This window comes from Bison bison, unplaced genomic scaffold, assembly GCF_000754665.1.
Source record: "Bison bison bison isolate TAMUID 2011002044 unplaced genomic scaffold, Bison_UMD1.0 scf7180017864242, whole genome shotgun sequence".
Classification (NCBI taxonomy): domain Eukaryota; kingdom Metazoa; phylum Chordata; class Mammalia; order Artiodactyla; family Bovidae; genus Bison; species Bison bison.
In genome coordinates, this window is record NW_011494814.1 from 2,389,914 (window position 1) to 2,406,390 (window position 16,477).

The window sequence follows — 16,477 nt, forward strand, 5'->3', positions numbered from 1 at the left end:
AATCAGATTCAAAAAGCTGAGTATACTAGAAAAACTCAATTGACTTGGGGGCCAAGAGGTTTTTATCTCAATTTCTCCCGTGGCTGGGGTGTGTGACCTTAGCCAGGCCCCAGAGTTTCGGGCTGTAAGACTACAAAGCTCTCTAAGGGTCCTTTCCATGTCTACACCCACCCACGTACACTTCCTGCCTGAATTTCTTCAGGCTCTAGTCGTGTTCAGATGCCCGAAGGCTGTCCCCAAGGATTCTGGCTGGCGTTGGAAACAAACAAAAATGGGTGTGGCCAAGCTCTCCAGACTGCAAAGCTGCTGCCCTGGCTTCAACTTGGGCCGCAGTCTCCTTCATCGCTCTTTCGGCGGTGGAGCACTCACGCCTGCCAGAGTGGGCGCTCGATAGCTCGGCGGCCGGCTGGCGGGGCCTCGGATCGGCGGTGCGGTGCGGGGCGGGCTCCCAATCGCTGGCTCCCGCCGCACTCCAGGCTCCGAGCTTTCCGGCCCCGCCCCGCGCGAGCCCCTCCCGCCCCGCTGTCTCGCAGTCGCCGCCGCCGGCGAGTCCCGGTGCTACCCTGCCGCACTGTGTAGCCGATAGAGTGGCTGGGCTGGGACGGGCGCTGAGTCGTGAGGGGACGCCGCGGGTGAGCAGTCGGGAATCCCAGGAGTGAAGGCGGCTCTGGGCGCGAGGGGGCGGTGTCCGGGCTGCCTGCCGGCGGGGAAGAAACACACCCCGGGGGCCTGCACCGTGAGTTGAGCTGCTTGGGGGTGCGCGGGGTGGTCGCGGCAGCCAAGAGGTGGAGGAAGTTGGGACCCCGGGAGCAGGAACAGGTCGAAGGATTAGGTGTCCTGGTCGAAGGGGCCGGAGCCCGCCGAGGAGGGGATGTACAGGGGCGCGGGGACGGCCGAATTGCCAGTGCAGTCGGTCCTTCTTCCTGGGCTCTGGGAAAGTGTGTTTCACCCGAGCACAACAGGTAGGCGTGGACTCTGGCCTCGCAGGCTGGAGCCCCCGGGCGTGCGAAGAAGGTCGGAAGGTCGGAGCCCGCCTAGCTGGCGCGCCGCTCCCCGGATCCGCCCTAGCGGCGCCCGCAACGTCGGGGGTTGGCTCGGAGCGGGGCCCCAACCCGGGCTTCGGGCGAGGTTCTCCGGACGCCCGCGAGCAACCCTAGAGGCGGGTTTCCTGAAGCAGTAGAGACTGGATACTGGATAGTCTTTCGCAAAGAAAGCGAGCCTTTGCTGGGCTAGCTTTTGCTTAGTACAAGGAAACATTTCTTAACCCTGCTCTCGGTCAGCACAGCGTCATTGCAAGGGATTGTAAAGTCTTTGGAAACTTTCAAGAAGCGCTTTATGATACTAGTCACAGTAATGCATACCTCTGGCAAGATGATTTTCATAACAGTCAAGTCAAATAATGTCTGTCAGATGATTTGAGCTCTTTTATGAAAGGTCATAATTATACATTCTTTTTCCGTGCAGTCATTTATTCAGCAAATATTCAGCGCCTTTTATGTTCAGGCTGAGCGCCCTTAAGGACCTTAGAGAGTAGAAAAGACGTTAAAAGGAGGGAAAAGGGGGACCCGTAAGTATGGTTCAGAACTTTGTCAGAGAAAATACTCTGAAGAGATTAAAGTGGAAAGAAAGCAGAAGTGTCCTTGAAGCTGGGCATTAGGCGGATGGGGAAAGGAGAATTGTCCTGTTTCGCAAACATTTTAGAAAGTATGTCTTTAAGAAAATGATTGTAGATCAGTATTGAAGCCGATGGTTATCTTACATTTTAAACACCATGGGTTTTTTTTTTTCCCTTTAATGAAATGGGTAGCAGGCAGGGTTTATAACATAAGAATAGGGACAGTTGGAAAAAGTAGTTATTTATATAGAGAGCTTTAGTGCTACAAGCCGCCTGAATTGACAACAGACCTGAATTTTAGCTTAAGCGCCTCCACTACTGTTATGGATGTTAGCTTACTTTTCTCTTCTTTTCGTCTTTATATCTTTATGACTTTAGTAACAGAAAATACATAGCCAAACTAAAATTTTGAAAAATTGCCCAAATAATACATTCTCTAAGAAGAAAAATTAAAAAATTTTTGTCTTTAGGCAATGCACATATCTTCCTTTCTTCAGCTTTATTTCAAAAAGAGGACTGAGACAGTTTATAATCTTAAGACTTCACTGAATCTTCTTTCATTAACTATCCATAGTATAGTTAATGGGTTTGAACAGCCCTTAAGTGGGATCTTAGTCCTCTCACGTAAAAGCATTTCTGCATTTTAAGGAGAGTGCCAAAACTGGGAAACTTATTAAATTTCATTTAAGAAAAGAATTAACTGAGGCCTGAGGAATTAGTAGAGATTTGTTTGTATCATTTAATTGAATCTTTTGTCTAGTTGTAGTATTAAATTCGTTGAAATTACACTAGGGGTCAGTAATTGGCAGGCAGATCCAGCCTGCTGCCAGTTGTTATAAAGTTGTACTGGAACATAACCACACTCTTTTATCTATTTATAGCTGTTAATGTGTTGTTTATGAGTAGTTGTGATAGAGACTGTGTGGTCCATATAGCCTAAAGTATTTACTCTCTGGTCTTTTACAGGAAAGAATTGCTGACACTGGACTAGAACTCTACAAACTCTTAGTCACTGTATCTTTTGTGAGAGGAAGTAGGTTAAGTTCAGTTTTTATTATTTTTCTTACTTTTTTAGTTGTGTCAGGTGGACTACTGCATCCTATAAATGCTTCTGGATCCTAGATGTGTAATGTTGGGAAAAGGTCATGGCTTTTCAGTCATAATTACCTAGTAAGTTTTAATTTCAGCATTTCTCGCCTTTTGGAAGGCTAGAGAAAGGGAAGGATTTTTGTGTGTTTCTAACAACTTTATAACTTCTACTTTTAATTTGGATTTGGTGTGGACTTTTTTAATTTAGTAAGCTCTTTTTAAGGTATTTCTGTTTTTCACAAATAACAGTTATTTTTACTTGAACATTTTTTTTTTACTATGAATCTAGTGACATTGATTCAAAGACTAGACAGAAAATTATTCACAGTGTAACAGCATGAAGTCAAAGATATATCTACAGTAAGACCCAATGGGAAATTGGAACCCTTGAAACAGACACGCAGCAGATTGAAATTGGAGCATATTGTTCTGAATCATGTTTGAACTTCTTTTTTTTAATAGTAACAACTTAAAAAATAAGTATTTCTAGAAAAGAAACATAATATAGTCATAAGCTAAACTAAGTCACTTCAGTCGTGTCTGACTCTGTGCGACCCCATAGATGGCAGCCCACCAGGCTCCCCCGTCCCTGGGATTCTCCAGGCAAGAACACTGGAGTGGGTTGCCATTTCCTTCTCCAGTGCATGAAAGTGAAAAGTGAAAGTGCATAATGTTATGTTTATGCTGCATAAGAAATTAGAACTAATTATGTGACAGGAAAGAATGTAAAGTTGTGTGAGGTGGTATTTAAGTATTAAAGCAGAGTATATACTTTTGCCAATTTTGAAACCATGGTTCTAACTTCTCTAAAATATTTTATATATGTACTTCTTTCCTAGTTTATGCTTCTCTATGGATATATTACAACATCTATCTATATTCTTTTCTGTTGCACTTGTAGATTTCTGTATGTTGAATTTATGCATGTTTTTGTGTATTAAATATATAGTCAAAACATTACCTCACTTATTCCATACATTTTTATGTAAGTAAAATTATTAGGAAGTTGAAATTACCCATTGAAAAGCACAAAATTTTTTAAAAGATATTTTGGGAGGAAATCTGAAAAGCAAAAAAAGAAAAAAGAAGCATATACAGGTACAGAATCCCTTAAGCTTAATTACAGAGTCCAAAAGGCACTTTTCTTAACTCATTTGGCAGCAGAACATGACCTGACCTGATAGGAAGCTGTTTATAGTCATTATTTATCCTACCTTTATGTGAATATGTTTATATTTTGCTGCAGAAATATCAGTGAATTTGATTGTGGAGTGCTGCCTGAGACGAGCTGGGGGTTAGAAGTAATAGATGATGTGTTCACTATATTACTTGGGTGGATGTGATGATGGCAGCCGGAAAACAAGGGAATAATGGAGTTGTTCCAGAGAGCTACACTTGTGAAGTTAAGAGCCCAGTTAGGCATCTGGCAGGGAGTCTGCTAAAACAAAACAAAACAAAAAACCCTCAGGTAGGGCCCCAGGAAGATCAGAACTGTGGCTAAATTCTGGGCTAGGCACTTTATAAGATATGTTGTAAATTAGAAGTGGGAACCATGAAGAAAAGCCAAGATGTCAGACCATAGTGGGAATAAGGGTGACTCTGAGTGCTCACCAGGATAAAAGCCATGAAATGAACAATTAGAAGGGGGAAAAGGAGGGGATTCTAAAGCAGGTAGGGTCTAATGACTAAAGTAGGAAGTCCTCAGTAGCAGATTACTTGAGCACAAATACAGTGATATTTTGGAAAACTGAGCAAGGATTCCTCTGCTCAGCTGGAGGAATACTGGCATCTTACGCACTTTGCTCTTGAACTAAGTATCCCCATATTGCCTGCTTTTTAAAGTGTCTATATTAAATAGTATTTTGGTCTCTTCCATTACTGTTAGCTGCCTGCTTCAACTTCTTCATGCTCTCAATTAGTCTGCTCCTTCGCTTTTAATATGGGGCTCTACCCCACTCCAACTAGAATCCAGATAGCTGGATTATTAGTCATGTCTAGACTAAACTAAGAGTCAGCAGGCCCCAAGAGACAAGAAACTTATGTCAGTAAAGTTGATGATCTTTGAAACAGTTAATTGCTATGTATCTTTTTTTTAACTTTTTTGTTTGTTTGTTTTTTACTTCTTATTACTGAATTCTTCACTAGGTACCAAGTAGTGAGATTGCTTAGGTAGTGACTTTCAGATGAGTGTGGTGGGAGACATTAGAGTAAAATTTCTCTTTTAAAACTTGCCTTCTGGCACTGCAAAGTGTCCAGAGTGATATCTTTCTTCCCAGGGGGAGGTGGAAGAGTTGGTTTGTGGAATGAAGAGTGATAAAAATTGTCAAGAATAACCAAGGACTAAGCTAACACTGTTAGTCGCTCAGTTGTGTCAGACTCTCTGTGATCCCATGGAGGAGCCCACCAGGCTCATGGAATTCTCCAGGCAAGGATACTGGAGTGGATAGACCTCCCCTTCTCCAGGAGATCTTCCCAACCCAGGGATCGAACCCAAGGCTCCTGCATTGCAGGCAGATTCTTTACCGTCTGAGCCACGAGGGAAGACTAACGGTGTTAGTGTTAGTTAGGGATTTGCTGTCTTGGTGGGAAGGGCCCTCTGGAAGTTGATGTCTCTAGTACACCTCACATTTTATCAAAAAGCCTCGAAGTACTGGAGACCTAAGTGGATAGTGAACTGATAAGAGAAAACAAAGTTATAAAGGTTAAATGCTTCAGTGGGCAAGAGAAAACAAAGTTATAAAGGTTAAATGCTTCAGTGGGCGTGGTAGTAACTGTCAGTGATTAGAAACTGTATGAAGAGTACATGAAGTAGTTGAAGGAGCATGGACATTGAAACTAGACAGATGTAGGCGTTACCTTCTTTCTTCTACTTCTTTCTTCACTTAAATCTTGGACAGATTTCTTAATTCTTTATCCTCATCTGTAAAATAAGGATGATAATATCTGAGTTTTAGTATTAGGGAAGGGTTTCCCTGGTAGCTCAGTTGGTAAAGAAATTGCCTGCAGTGCAGGATACCCGGGTCCAATCCCTGGGTCAGGAAGATCCCCTGGAGAAGGAAATGGCAACTCACTCCAGTATTCTTGTCTGGAGAACCCCATGGACAGAGGAGCCTGGTGGGCGACAGTCCATGGAGCCTCGAGAGACAGACACGATTTAGTGACTCAACTACCACAGTAGTAGGGAGATTCAATGAGATAGTGAATTAAAAGGTTCTAGTAAGGAAATCCTGAAGAAATGTTAAGTCTCTTTTCCTATCATTGCCTTGTTAGAGTTGGTTCTGCTGCTCAGCCCCCTGCGCCCTTCCCACCATACTTCCTTTTACCCTCTAAGGTTTTCTCTTTTTTAATCTGGAGGGAGAATGCCAGAGCTAGGCTACGCCAGAGGCCTCTTCTGGCAGCCTCCTTCACTGAATCCAGCTTCTGCCATTCTTCTCATCCTTAGTGGTAATCTGCAGCACTTGAGGAAAAACGGGAGGAAGGCAAAGGAAATTGCATACCTACTTCTGGCCCTTTCTTACCTCACTTTATCCATTTCTGTATAACTCCTGTTTCTTTCCTACTCCATTCTAGCTTCTCTGTCTTGTAGGATGTGCTCCTTAATCAGTTCTTGGAGTTGAGTGAATCTGCCTTTCCAACTGATGTGTATTATGCCGTGATAAGCAGGTTTCACAGCGTTTCTACCACATTTGCAGGAAGTATTTGAATCTAGGTACACTGAATGTATTTTCATTATATTGTAAAACAGGTTATTAGTGCTGTGTGCCTGGGTCATGGTGTCATATGACTTAAGAAACATGAATTAAATTGATTTTATGGGAATTGTATTCAGAATTCCAAAAATCAAATATTAAAATTTATGATTTGCAGGAAGTATTTGAATCTAGGTACACTGAATGTATTTTCATTATATTGTAAAACAGGTTATTAGTGCTGTGTGCCTGGGTCATGGTGTCATATGACTTAAGAAACATGAATTAAATTGATTTTATGGGAATTGTATTCAGAATTCCAAAAATCAAATATTAAAATTTATGGTGCAACAAGCCATTTTTAGCTCAGAATGGGTGTGGTGTGAAACTTGGTTGAAAGTTATGAATAACACAGATTTTTATGTGAACTGATAAATCATTTGGTTAATTAAAACTGTTCTTTTTTTCTTCACTCTTCTTCCAGGAGTAGTAAAGAAAAGATTGTTTATATTTAGAATTCTGAATGTTAGATAATTTGATCCAAAATATTAACCAGAAATGGCTACTTTTAAGTAGCAGTGTGACATTGTCTTGTTACATATTCTTCTACTTGCTATAAAAATCCTATCATAGTATAACTAAAAGGGAATTAAAAATTTTTTGAATTATAGTGGTCTCTAATGATTAGTATTTAAAGATTGTGCTCTATAGAACACTGAGTTCTCAGGATTCCCAGCAGGGGGAGGAAAAGAAAAAGGTAGAAATTGGGCAAAGGTCAGTACATAAAATATGCTGAGAAACGTCAAGTGCCATACATACACACACACACACACACCCCCTTCTGGCAGTATATAATGTACATTACATATAGCACGTGTGGAGACCCTCTATAGGAAGGAAGACTGCCAACTTGGTGTTTCCTGAAAAGATTAGGATTCCGTTCCCTCACATACAACACAAATCCTCATTTCCTCGTTCTTTTTCACTACTGTTCTACACAGGGCTTTTTAGGAAACACTGCTTTACCTGTGGGGATGCTCTCAATAGGTTAACCTGTTAAAATTTATGCACTTGTAGTTTCTACAATTACAGTTTTTAATGAGAGCCTGATAGTGTCTGAAAATGTCAAAGAATCATTTCTCTAATGATGGACTTGCAGGTTTTCAGTTTTCACCTCTCACAATGCTCTAATCAATGCTTACACTTCTGATATTTTCCTTTTCCTTTCTCTGCCACGAATTTGCAAAAACTCATCCTTTCGTCAGGTGGTTTTGATGTTTTTTGACTTCTTTATATTTTCCAAAAGAGTTGAACCTATTTGTACTGTCACTATAAACCTATCAGCTTTTCTAAAATCTCAGTTTGGCTGTGAAATTTTTGCATTTATAATATTTAGATTTAATGTACACATATTGAATCACTCAGCTAAATTCTTACTGAGCTTAATCAATATTGTACACTTAACATTTTAAGTATTTGACTAATGACAACTGGTTTATTTAGAGTTATTACAGAGTATTAGAACGTCTAAGTTCATACCAAGTAATATCATAGATTTGAATTTCATTGTCATTTTCCTGCTATTTTCTAAAGCAATTTCGGTTTCTTTGGGCTTATCTAAAAATAATAAGTTAAATCTTTTTTACCCAAGGTAATAAATGAATTATAGGAGAGTAGGGGACACTCATCAGCTATTAAAATACCTACATTATCTAGTTTCCGTATTCTTTGTAGATGAATAGTGCTAGTTTTATTTTTTTTTTAAACATTTGGTTATTTCTAGTTAAAAACATCCTTTTACAAAGAAGACAAAGTGAAGTCAAAGACAGAAGCAAACAGGGCGTGGGCTTCTTATAAGCTCTTGGTCCAAAACCTGGACGTGATTTTCCGCGTGGACAATAGGGGTGACTGGCCAGCAGAGGGATGACTTTGAGGGGGTGGCTGGAGCTGCAGCCTAGTCGCCTAGTCACCTCACCATGTGAGAATTAAATGAAAACTCCCATTATCATAGCACCTCAGCCTCCAGAGATTCTGTTAAGTTGGTTTAGGCTCAAAAAACTTTGTATTTTTTAAAAGCAACCAGAGTTGCTATTAACCAGAGTGGTCTATTTTGTTATAGGTCTACTATTTTGACATGCTCAGCTTTTTTAACAGTTTACCTACCTCATCTGTGTTCTTCCTTTTGCTGTTTTCCCAACACTGCCTTTTTAATTGTTTGACCCTTGTCCCTGAAGGAGTTGAGAGGTAAAACTGATTTTGTGATTTACCAAAAGGTGTAGGGCAAAATATTGGGGCTTCCCAGGTGACGCTACTGGTAAAGAATCCACCTGCCAGTGCAGGACCTGCAAGGGACGCAAGTTCGATCCCTGGGTTGGGAGGATCCCCTGGAGGAGGGCATGGCAACCCAGGTGATTCTTGCCTAGAGAATCGCTTGGACAGAAGAGCCTGGCAGGCCACAGTCCATAGGGTCACAAAGAGGTGGAACGACTGAGCATGCCCATATGCGTGGGGAAATCGGCAGAGTGAGCCCAAATATAAAGTAAGGCCCCACCTCCACCGCCATGCTCTGTTTGTTCTACACTTTTGTCCCTTACATTTTAATGTCAGAAATGCTGTTTTCCCTTTTTTTCCGGTGGAAAGGTTTCCTAGCACTGAGGAAAGAGAATGAGCTTTGTTCCCAAAGAGACCTGGGTTTGTTCTCATCTCTCCTGTTTACTGGCATCAAAGTTTTTTTTTTTTAATGTAAAATGGGGACCAGTAATACTTGCTTTCTTTCCTGTGATGATTAGAGATTTAAGCACCTAAAAAGATCTTGGCTCAGTGAATAATAGCTGCTTTTCTGCAGGGCAGCAGTGGAGATGCAGACAGACCAGACTTATGGACAGAGAGCAGGAAGGAGACAATGGGACAAAAGGAGAGAGTAGTATTGAAACATATACATTACCATGTGTAAAATTAAGACAGCCAGTGGAAATTCGCTGTATGATGCAGGGAGCTCAAATCTGGTGCTCAGTGACACCCTAGAGGGATACGATGGAGTGGGAGGTGGGAAGGAGGTTCAAGAGGTTGGGGACATGTGGCTGATTTCATGTTGATATATGGCAGAAACCAACACAATATTGTAAAGCAATTATCCTCCAGTTAAAAATCAGTAAATTTTAAAAATTAATGAAATTTAAAAAGAAAAAGAATAGCTACTGTCATCAGTTTGTGTTTTGGGAATTAGTGGGAAAGTGAGAGGCTTTGCCATGAACTGCAGCAGGTAATAGGTGTGTCCTTCCCACTTGCGTTACCAAGGTGATGCTAACAAATGGTATTGTGAATTATAAAAGTAAGGAATCAGTGGAAGTTCAGTTTATTGGTTTTTAAGGGTTTCATTTTAAAAGTTTTAAAATCATAAAAAATCTGGAGACTAGAGAAAATAGCATTACCCACAGTGCTACTGCTTTAATAATCATTGCTAACGTTTTGAATCAGAAAAATACCAGGAGCATCTCACAATTTAAATGATGGCTAGAAAAGCCCAACACTTTATGAAGCATATCTATAATAAAAGAAATCTTGTACCGAGCGAAGACAGTATTAATAGGGGAATTAATCCTGAAAGACTTCCTGAAGGATTTATTTTTAATAAAGGTAGATTTTGAAATAGTTTATTGTAGGAAGAAGCAAGGTGCTTCAGATTTAAAAAATAAGATGCAGATAGGATTTTCAAATCATCAAGATGAAACTTAACTCTGGAATCACAAGTGACTTGCTTTAATATTTGTTTTACTCTACAATCAGTGAAGACTGTACTTAGGGATATTTAAAGTACAGTGACAAAAAGACCTTATTTGCTTTCTACCAGGGGCAGCCTTCCTTAGGCAACATCTTAATTATGACCTAACGCTCTGTGTAATTTGTGAGTTCCTATTTTGTTACCTATAATTGTGCAAAGCCTGAATCACAGGTCATAGGGAGTGTCAGGTCAATAAAAAATGATCCATCTTCTTTTAGATTAAATCTTGTGGGGATTCAGATCAAGCTGCCCAGAAGGTGTCACTTTTGCATGAGGATTCTTTTGAACCCATGGGTTCAAGAGAAAATATTGTCCTCCCTTAACTACTTAGAATAATTTAAATTGGGGACTTGTCTCAAGGAAGAGTTGTTATTGGAGGTAAATTTTTTCTAAGTAGCCCCGTCTCTGTCAGAGCAAACATCTATTTCCCGAACATCTTACTCCCCTTAGTCATCCTGTGACTGTTCCTGTCCTTGAAGCCTCAGGCTCCCTCGGCTTAGAGTGGCATAATACCTCATTTTACCTTTCTGTCTCTCAACACTTCATGTATCTGGGTTCTTTGATCTTCCTGTGTCGGGGGGTTCCTTATGTCTGGAATTGAATTTTTTCTCCTGTTTATCTGTCCCATGCCAATTTAATTCCTAGACCAGAATTCAGAAAAACCTAGAAGGGTAGAGGAATGTTTCCTCCCTCCCCAACAAAGCTAATTACTGTTTTGGTTTTTTTGTTTGTTTGTTTTGAAAGGTATAGATTTTAAGATTTATGTGTGTACCCTGAAATATGGGAGATTCTTGAGAGGATTTTTTTTGTTTCTTTTCTTTTTACTCTATGCTCTTTAAACAAAACTGAGAAACTAAAAGCTGGAGGCGGAGTTGCAGCTGCTGTGATGTCTTTTAAAGACTTGAGAGGCCAAGAAAAGTAATTTAAATTTGAGACATTCCAAAACTTTAACTGCATGATACATTCTAGATTCAGTTCCATTTACTGAATGGCTTGTTCATTTTGTAAATTGATCTTTTATTGCTCAGGAAAGAAAGAAAACCAATTTGACAAACCTGTCTTATTTGTGTTTGAGGGGGTCTCTTTATTTGTGATTTTTTTTTTCTCCATACATTCTTCAAAATGATATAATAAATCATTTTAAGAAACTAAAATGACCAAAAATATTAAGAAGACTTTTCCCCCTGCATGAAATTGAGCATATGTTCCCCCAAATGACATATGTTCTCAAAATAGTTATGCTCCCCAAAAGTCCTTTGTAGATATGGTGATCATTTCAAATATTAGTAAATGTCAAATCATTATGTAGTACACCTGAAACTAACGTAATATTGTACATCAAGTATATATTAGTAAAAACGAATGAATGAATAAAATTCCTGGCTTCAAGGTATTTGATAGGCTTGATTGGATAAAAGGGTGGCAGCATAGTATGTAGCGGTTAAAGCGCATGTATCTCGAGTTACATCGCTTCAGTGTATGACCATTTTCTGTGTAACCTTAGAAAAGTGACTCAGCTTCTCTGTGCCTCAGTTTCCTCGTCTTAAAATGGTGCTAATAAAAATAACTACCCATGGACAGTTCTGCAACTTATTCAAGAATATTTAAAGCTCTTAGAGCTGTGCTTGGACTATAATTAGTGATCAGTAATAATTAGTGTCTGTCAAAAATAATGGTTGGCCTTATAGTTGGTACAGTGGTTTGATGACACCTTTTTTTCAAATAGTATAACTGTACCTTGAAAAATACATTGTTATATGTGTTCACTTTTAATAAATTAATCACTCTGTAACCTCTCCCGAGAAGCATAAAAATGGAAAATAAGAGAAAAATTAGACAAATAAGCATTCTCCAGGTATGTATAGCCATAGGGCTGTAGTTGAATTAAAACATACAGTAGATTGACTGTATTTGTATTCATCATCCTTAAGTTACACTGTAGGTTAGAGCAGGAACATCTGTTGTTTGCAAAGTGCATTTACTTATGTCATTGATAATACATATGTGGAGATCAGAGGCCGTTGTAGATTTGGGGGTTTGGATGTGGGATTACCAGTGTGAATTGTCTACTTCGTAAGAGTAATTTATATGAGGAATGTATTGAGGGCATGGGAGATAAACTTTATGCCCTGCTTATGATCTCAAGCTCTTTACTGAATTATTTATTATTGCATTGTGTTAGCTATTTTGCTTCTTGATAGATCATTTTACACCACAATATTGCTTCTGCCTAAGGAAAAAAAATGTCTCTTCAGCAGTCCTAATGACCTCTAAAAAGGGTAATTTGATTCTTAAGATAGGGTTTTGACTTGCCCTGGTGGTTACAAGAAATTTTCTCTGTGACACTCAGGTTATTTTTTTTCTTCCTCACGCAATAGCAGATACTGAGTACAAACTTGCTTTTCTCCTTTGGTATACTTAGATTTCTTCTGGAAATTATTTCTGTAGTGTTTATTACCTTTACTGTGCATATTTTCATCACTTGACTTTGACAAATGAAGAAAGAAAAGGAGGGTTTCTTGCCCAAGCCAGAGGGCGAAAGTAAGGTAAAGCAAGAGCAGGAGCTGAAAACTTGAATCCCCATAGAAGTTGGCAAATAATGTAAATGAATAATGTAAATGAATAAGAGTCCCTGCTCCCCTTAGATTCAGTCATTCATTGCTGTATGGGATATGGACCCAGATTTTTGTGTGAAATCTTGTGTTTAAATGTTAGTAACCAGTTTTTTCCCCAGTACATATATTGCAGGTGAAATTTAGCCAACAGTTCATCAATTTGCAACTACTGTCTTTTAAAGAGGCTCTTTTCAGTTATATCACAATTATTACAGTGTTATAGTCTAGGTAATTTCATACCCATAAACTCTCTAGGAGAAAAAGGAAAGAAAAGCCTTCCTCATGTCTCCCATCTGATTTTCTAATACTGCTTACTACACGTGTATGCTTGCTAAGTGGCTTCAGTCCTGTCCGACTCTTTTTGTGACCCTGTGGACTATAGTGCACCAGGCTCCTCTGTCCATGGGATTCTCCAGGCAAGAATACTGGAGTGAATTGCCATGCCCTTCTCCAGGGGATCTTCCCAACCCAGGGATCGAACCCGTATCTCTTACATCTACCTGCATTGGCAAACAGGTTCTTTACCACTAGTGCCACCTGGGAAGTGCACATCTTACTGGCTTCTCTGCAAAAGACTGAGGTTTATTTAGGGGGAATATGGGTTATGTATTTTATATGGTTTAGTTTAATTACCTGTGGCATTCTGTTTGTATTTCTATGCATTTCGAATTACATGTTTCTGTTTAGCTTAACAGGTTTATTTATAATGTATTAAAGTTATTTTTTATACTTCAATATGGGATAGATGTCGGAGAAGGCAATGGCACCCCACTCCAGTACTCTTGCCTGGAAAATCCCATGGACGGAGGAGCCTCGTAGGCTGCAGTCCATGGGGTCGCTGGGAGTCGGACACGACTGGGCGACTTCAATTTCACTTTTCACTTTCATGCACTGGAGAAGGAAATGGCAACCCACTCCAGTGTTCTTGCCTGGAGAATCCCAGGGACGGGGGAGCCTAGTGAGTTGCCGTCTATGGGGTCGCACAGAGTCGGACACGACTGAAGTGACTTAGCAGCAGCAGCAGCAGCGTGGGATAGATGTACCCACCTTATATGTATATGATACCTTCTCTGTTGTTTAATGTTCTTGATGATAGCTGTTACTCCTGGAAGTAGTAGTGTAATTTGTTTTTAAGCCAGCTTATGTTTTTAAAAATTTTTTCTCCTTAAATAATTTTTCCAACTTTTTTATTGCAATATTTAAAAAATTACAGAAAAATTGAGGAATAGTAAAATGATCGCTCACATATGTACTACCTACAATATTCATCTGTTAACATTTTGCCCATATTTTGTGGCTAACTGATTGATGTACTTAACCATTTGAAAATGAGTTGCAGACGTTATACTGTTTTATTGCCGTATACTTGAGCATGCACCTAGAAATAAAAAAATCCATAATCAGAAATGCCATCTTTTAAATTTGCATGTGAGTGAGTGTATATGTATTTTACCCACATGCTTGTATGTTGTGTATATTCTAGAAAGTTACTAGAGTATACCCAGGAGATGCTCATGAATCTAAAAACAAAACCTCTTCTATTGATTATTTGTTACGAGAGAAGTGAAGGCTGTATTGGATCTGGGTCATAAACAAATAATGATCTGTATTCTACAGTCCTTGGATGGCATCCATCCAAGTGCCTTTAAAAACATGAGTTTGCTTTCACAACAAGGTTCACAGAGATAGGGAGACTATCTGTACTGGTAGAGATGGGATTTTCCCTAAAAACTCCTAGCCTCAGGCAGTGTCTTTATTAGATTGGAGAAACAGATGCTAATGGGAATAAGTACCTTTGCTCAAGTCTTGGTGCTCAGTTGATCAGTCATATCCAACTCTTTGAGACCCTGTGAACTGTAGCCTGCCAGGCTCCTCTGTCCATGGGATTTTTCAGGCAAGAGTACTGGAGTGGGTTGCTATTTCCTTCTCTTGGATCTCCACATAAATGACAGGTTATGTGTGGAGGCAAAGGCCCTGGGAGACCTCAAGCTTTACTGTAAAGTATAATAGGAAGTCTAGGTATTTGGTAATTGTTAATACATACTCACAAGCCATTTTAGTAAAAAAAAGTGCTTATGTTACAGAGAAAACTGAAAGTCTTCACACTTGAGTAATCTTAACTGTAAAATTTTCAAAATTTTAATGAAATGTCTCCTGTTTGGCAAGTTTTGACATATGAAATCAACAGTCCTACTCTGTTCTGCTTATCTACTCTCGGAAAAGGGGGTTTTATGTCAATAAGTTTACTATTGGGAATTTTCCAGTTTTACCTTAGAGCTGTTAGGAAAGATGTCTCCATTTATTTATGCTTCGTGCTTTTCTGTGGAAGATTTGCAGTATTGTGATTGCTTTCCTTTTCATTCTTGTTTTAAAATATTATTTTCCTTTATTATAGGTATATGACTAAAGTTTAATGAGAAGAATCGTGACCAGCTAGGAGACTTTTATGCAAGGAATGGAATTAGCTCATAGCTTATTGCTGAATGAAGAAGCATACAGTCAACTGGGTGAAGTTCAGAAGGCAGAGTTTATTTTTGATTGGTTGAGATATTTGGAGAAACTCTTGGTTGCAACCAGCAGGGTGAGTAACATTGCAAAAACTGTTTTCCAAGGTCTTTGGTTTTTTTTTAAGTGCCAGATAATGTTTAATTCCTTTGGTTTACTTTTCTGGTTCTGTCCAGCATAACCTAAATTAGCTTTCAAAGGTTAGACCTTAATAAGATTTTACAATGAACTAGTAGGTTTCTTCTGCTCGAAAGAACAGGAAGAAATTAACCAATATTTATAACATTACTTTCAAATACGTTAAAAACTAATTCCAGAGCACAGTGTGTTAAATTTCATCATTGTTATCTTCTTACCTGTGTCCCTCAATATGCATGACGTCCTGGAACAGTATCGCACTAAATAATGTTATGGGAGTTTCACTTAAAAGGGTGAACTCTTGAAGGGGAATATGAGCTGAGGAGTCTTTGAGTAAACATATTCTCTCTTAAAAGTTTATAAAATAGGTACTACAAAGAAGAAAGCTAATTCATATCCTTTACCTACATTCAACAACTGTTTACATTTTGCCAAGATTAATTGATTTACAGAGCCATGCGAGTTGCTACTTTATTTCTAAATACTTTGTATCTCCTAAAAATAAAGGTATTCCACAGAATAACAATACCTTACATAATGCAAAAATGTTGCAAAGACACTACTCATGGAGACATTTAGAATTTATAAATGACAAAGATCCATAGCCTAAATTAACAAGTGTTTTATTGTGAAAGTTGAAGCCTCAGGAAGCATCTGAATACCATGACAACTGTGATAATACTCTGTTCTCCTTTTTTAGAGAGTAGATAAGTAAAATGGAGTCACAGCATGGCATTTACATGCATAAGCTTGCAGAAAGAAAATTGCGCTAAACTAGGAAACAATCTGAGTAAAACAGGTAACTGTTAAAAGGTCAGCTCTGGTTGTAGGTTGTTCGCTGATGCAGATATATATCAGGCAGGGACTTAAGAACTAAGAAGTGCTGCTGCTGCTAAGTCACTTCAGTCATGTCCGACTCTGTGCGACCCCATAGACGGCAGCCCACCAGGCTCCCCCGTCCCTGGGATTCTCCAGGCAAGAACACTGGAGTGGGTTGCCATTTCCTTCTCCAGTGCATGAAAGTGAAAAGTGAAGGTGAAGTCGC

General features: G+C 39.4%; 1 protein-coding gene across 7 annotated transcripts in view; it reads left to right on the top strand.

The window, feature by feature from the left end:
- The first annotated feature begins 481 nt into the window (after nucleotides 1-481).
- Nucleotides 482-16,477, top strand: part of HEATR5A (HEAT repeat containing 5A) — a 99,177-nt gene continuing 83,181 nt past the window's right edge. For 3 of the 7 annotated variants that reach the window (XM_010847002.1, XM_010847009.1, XM_010847010.1), the window contains exons 1-3: nucleotides 482-736; nucleotides 2,582-2,648; nucleotides 15,185-15,370. In XM_010847002.1, the coding sequence (XP_010845304.1) occupies nucleotides 15,236-15,370 (135 nt within the window). In that variant the 5' untranslated portion in view covers nucleotides 482-736; nucleotides 2,582-2,648; nucleotides 15,185-15,235. The other 4 variants (XM_010847006.1, XM_010847007.1, XM_010847003.1 and 1 more) reach the window with 4 other exon arrangements.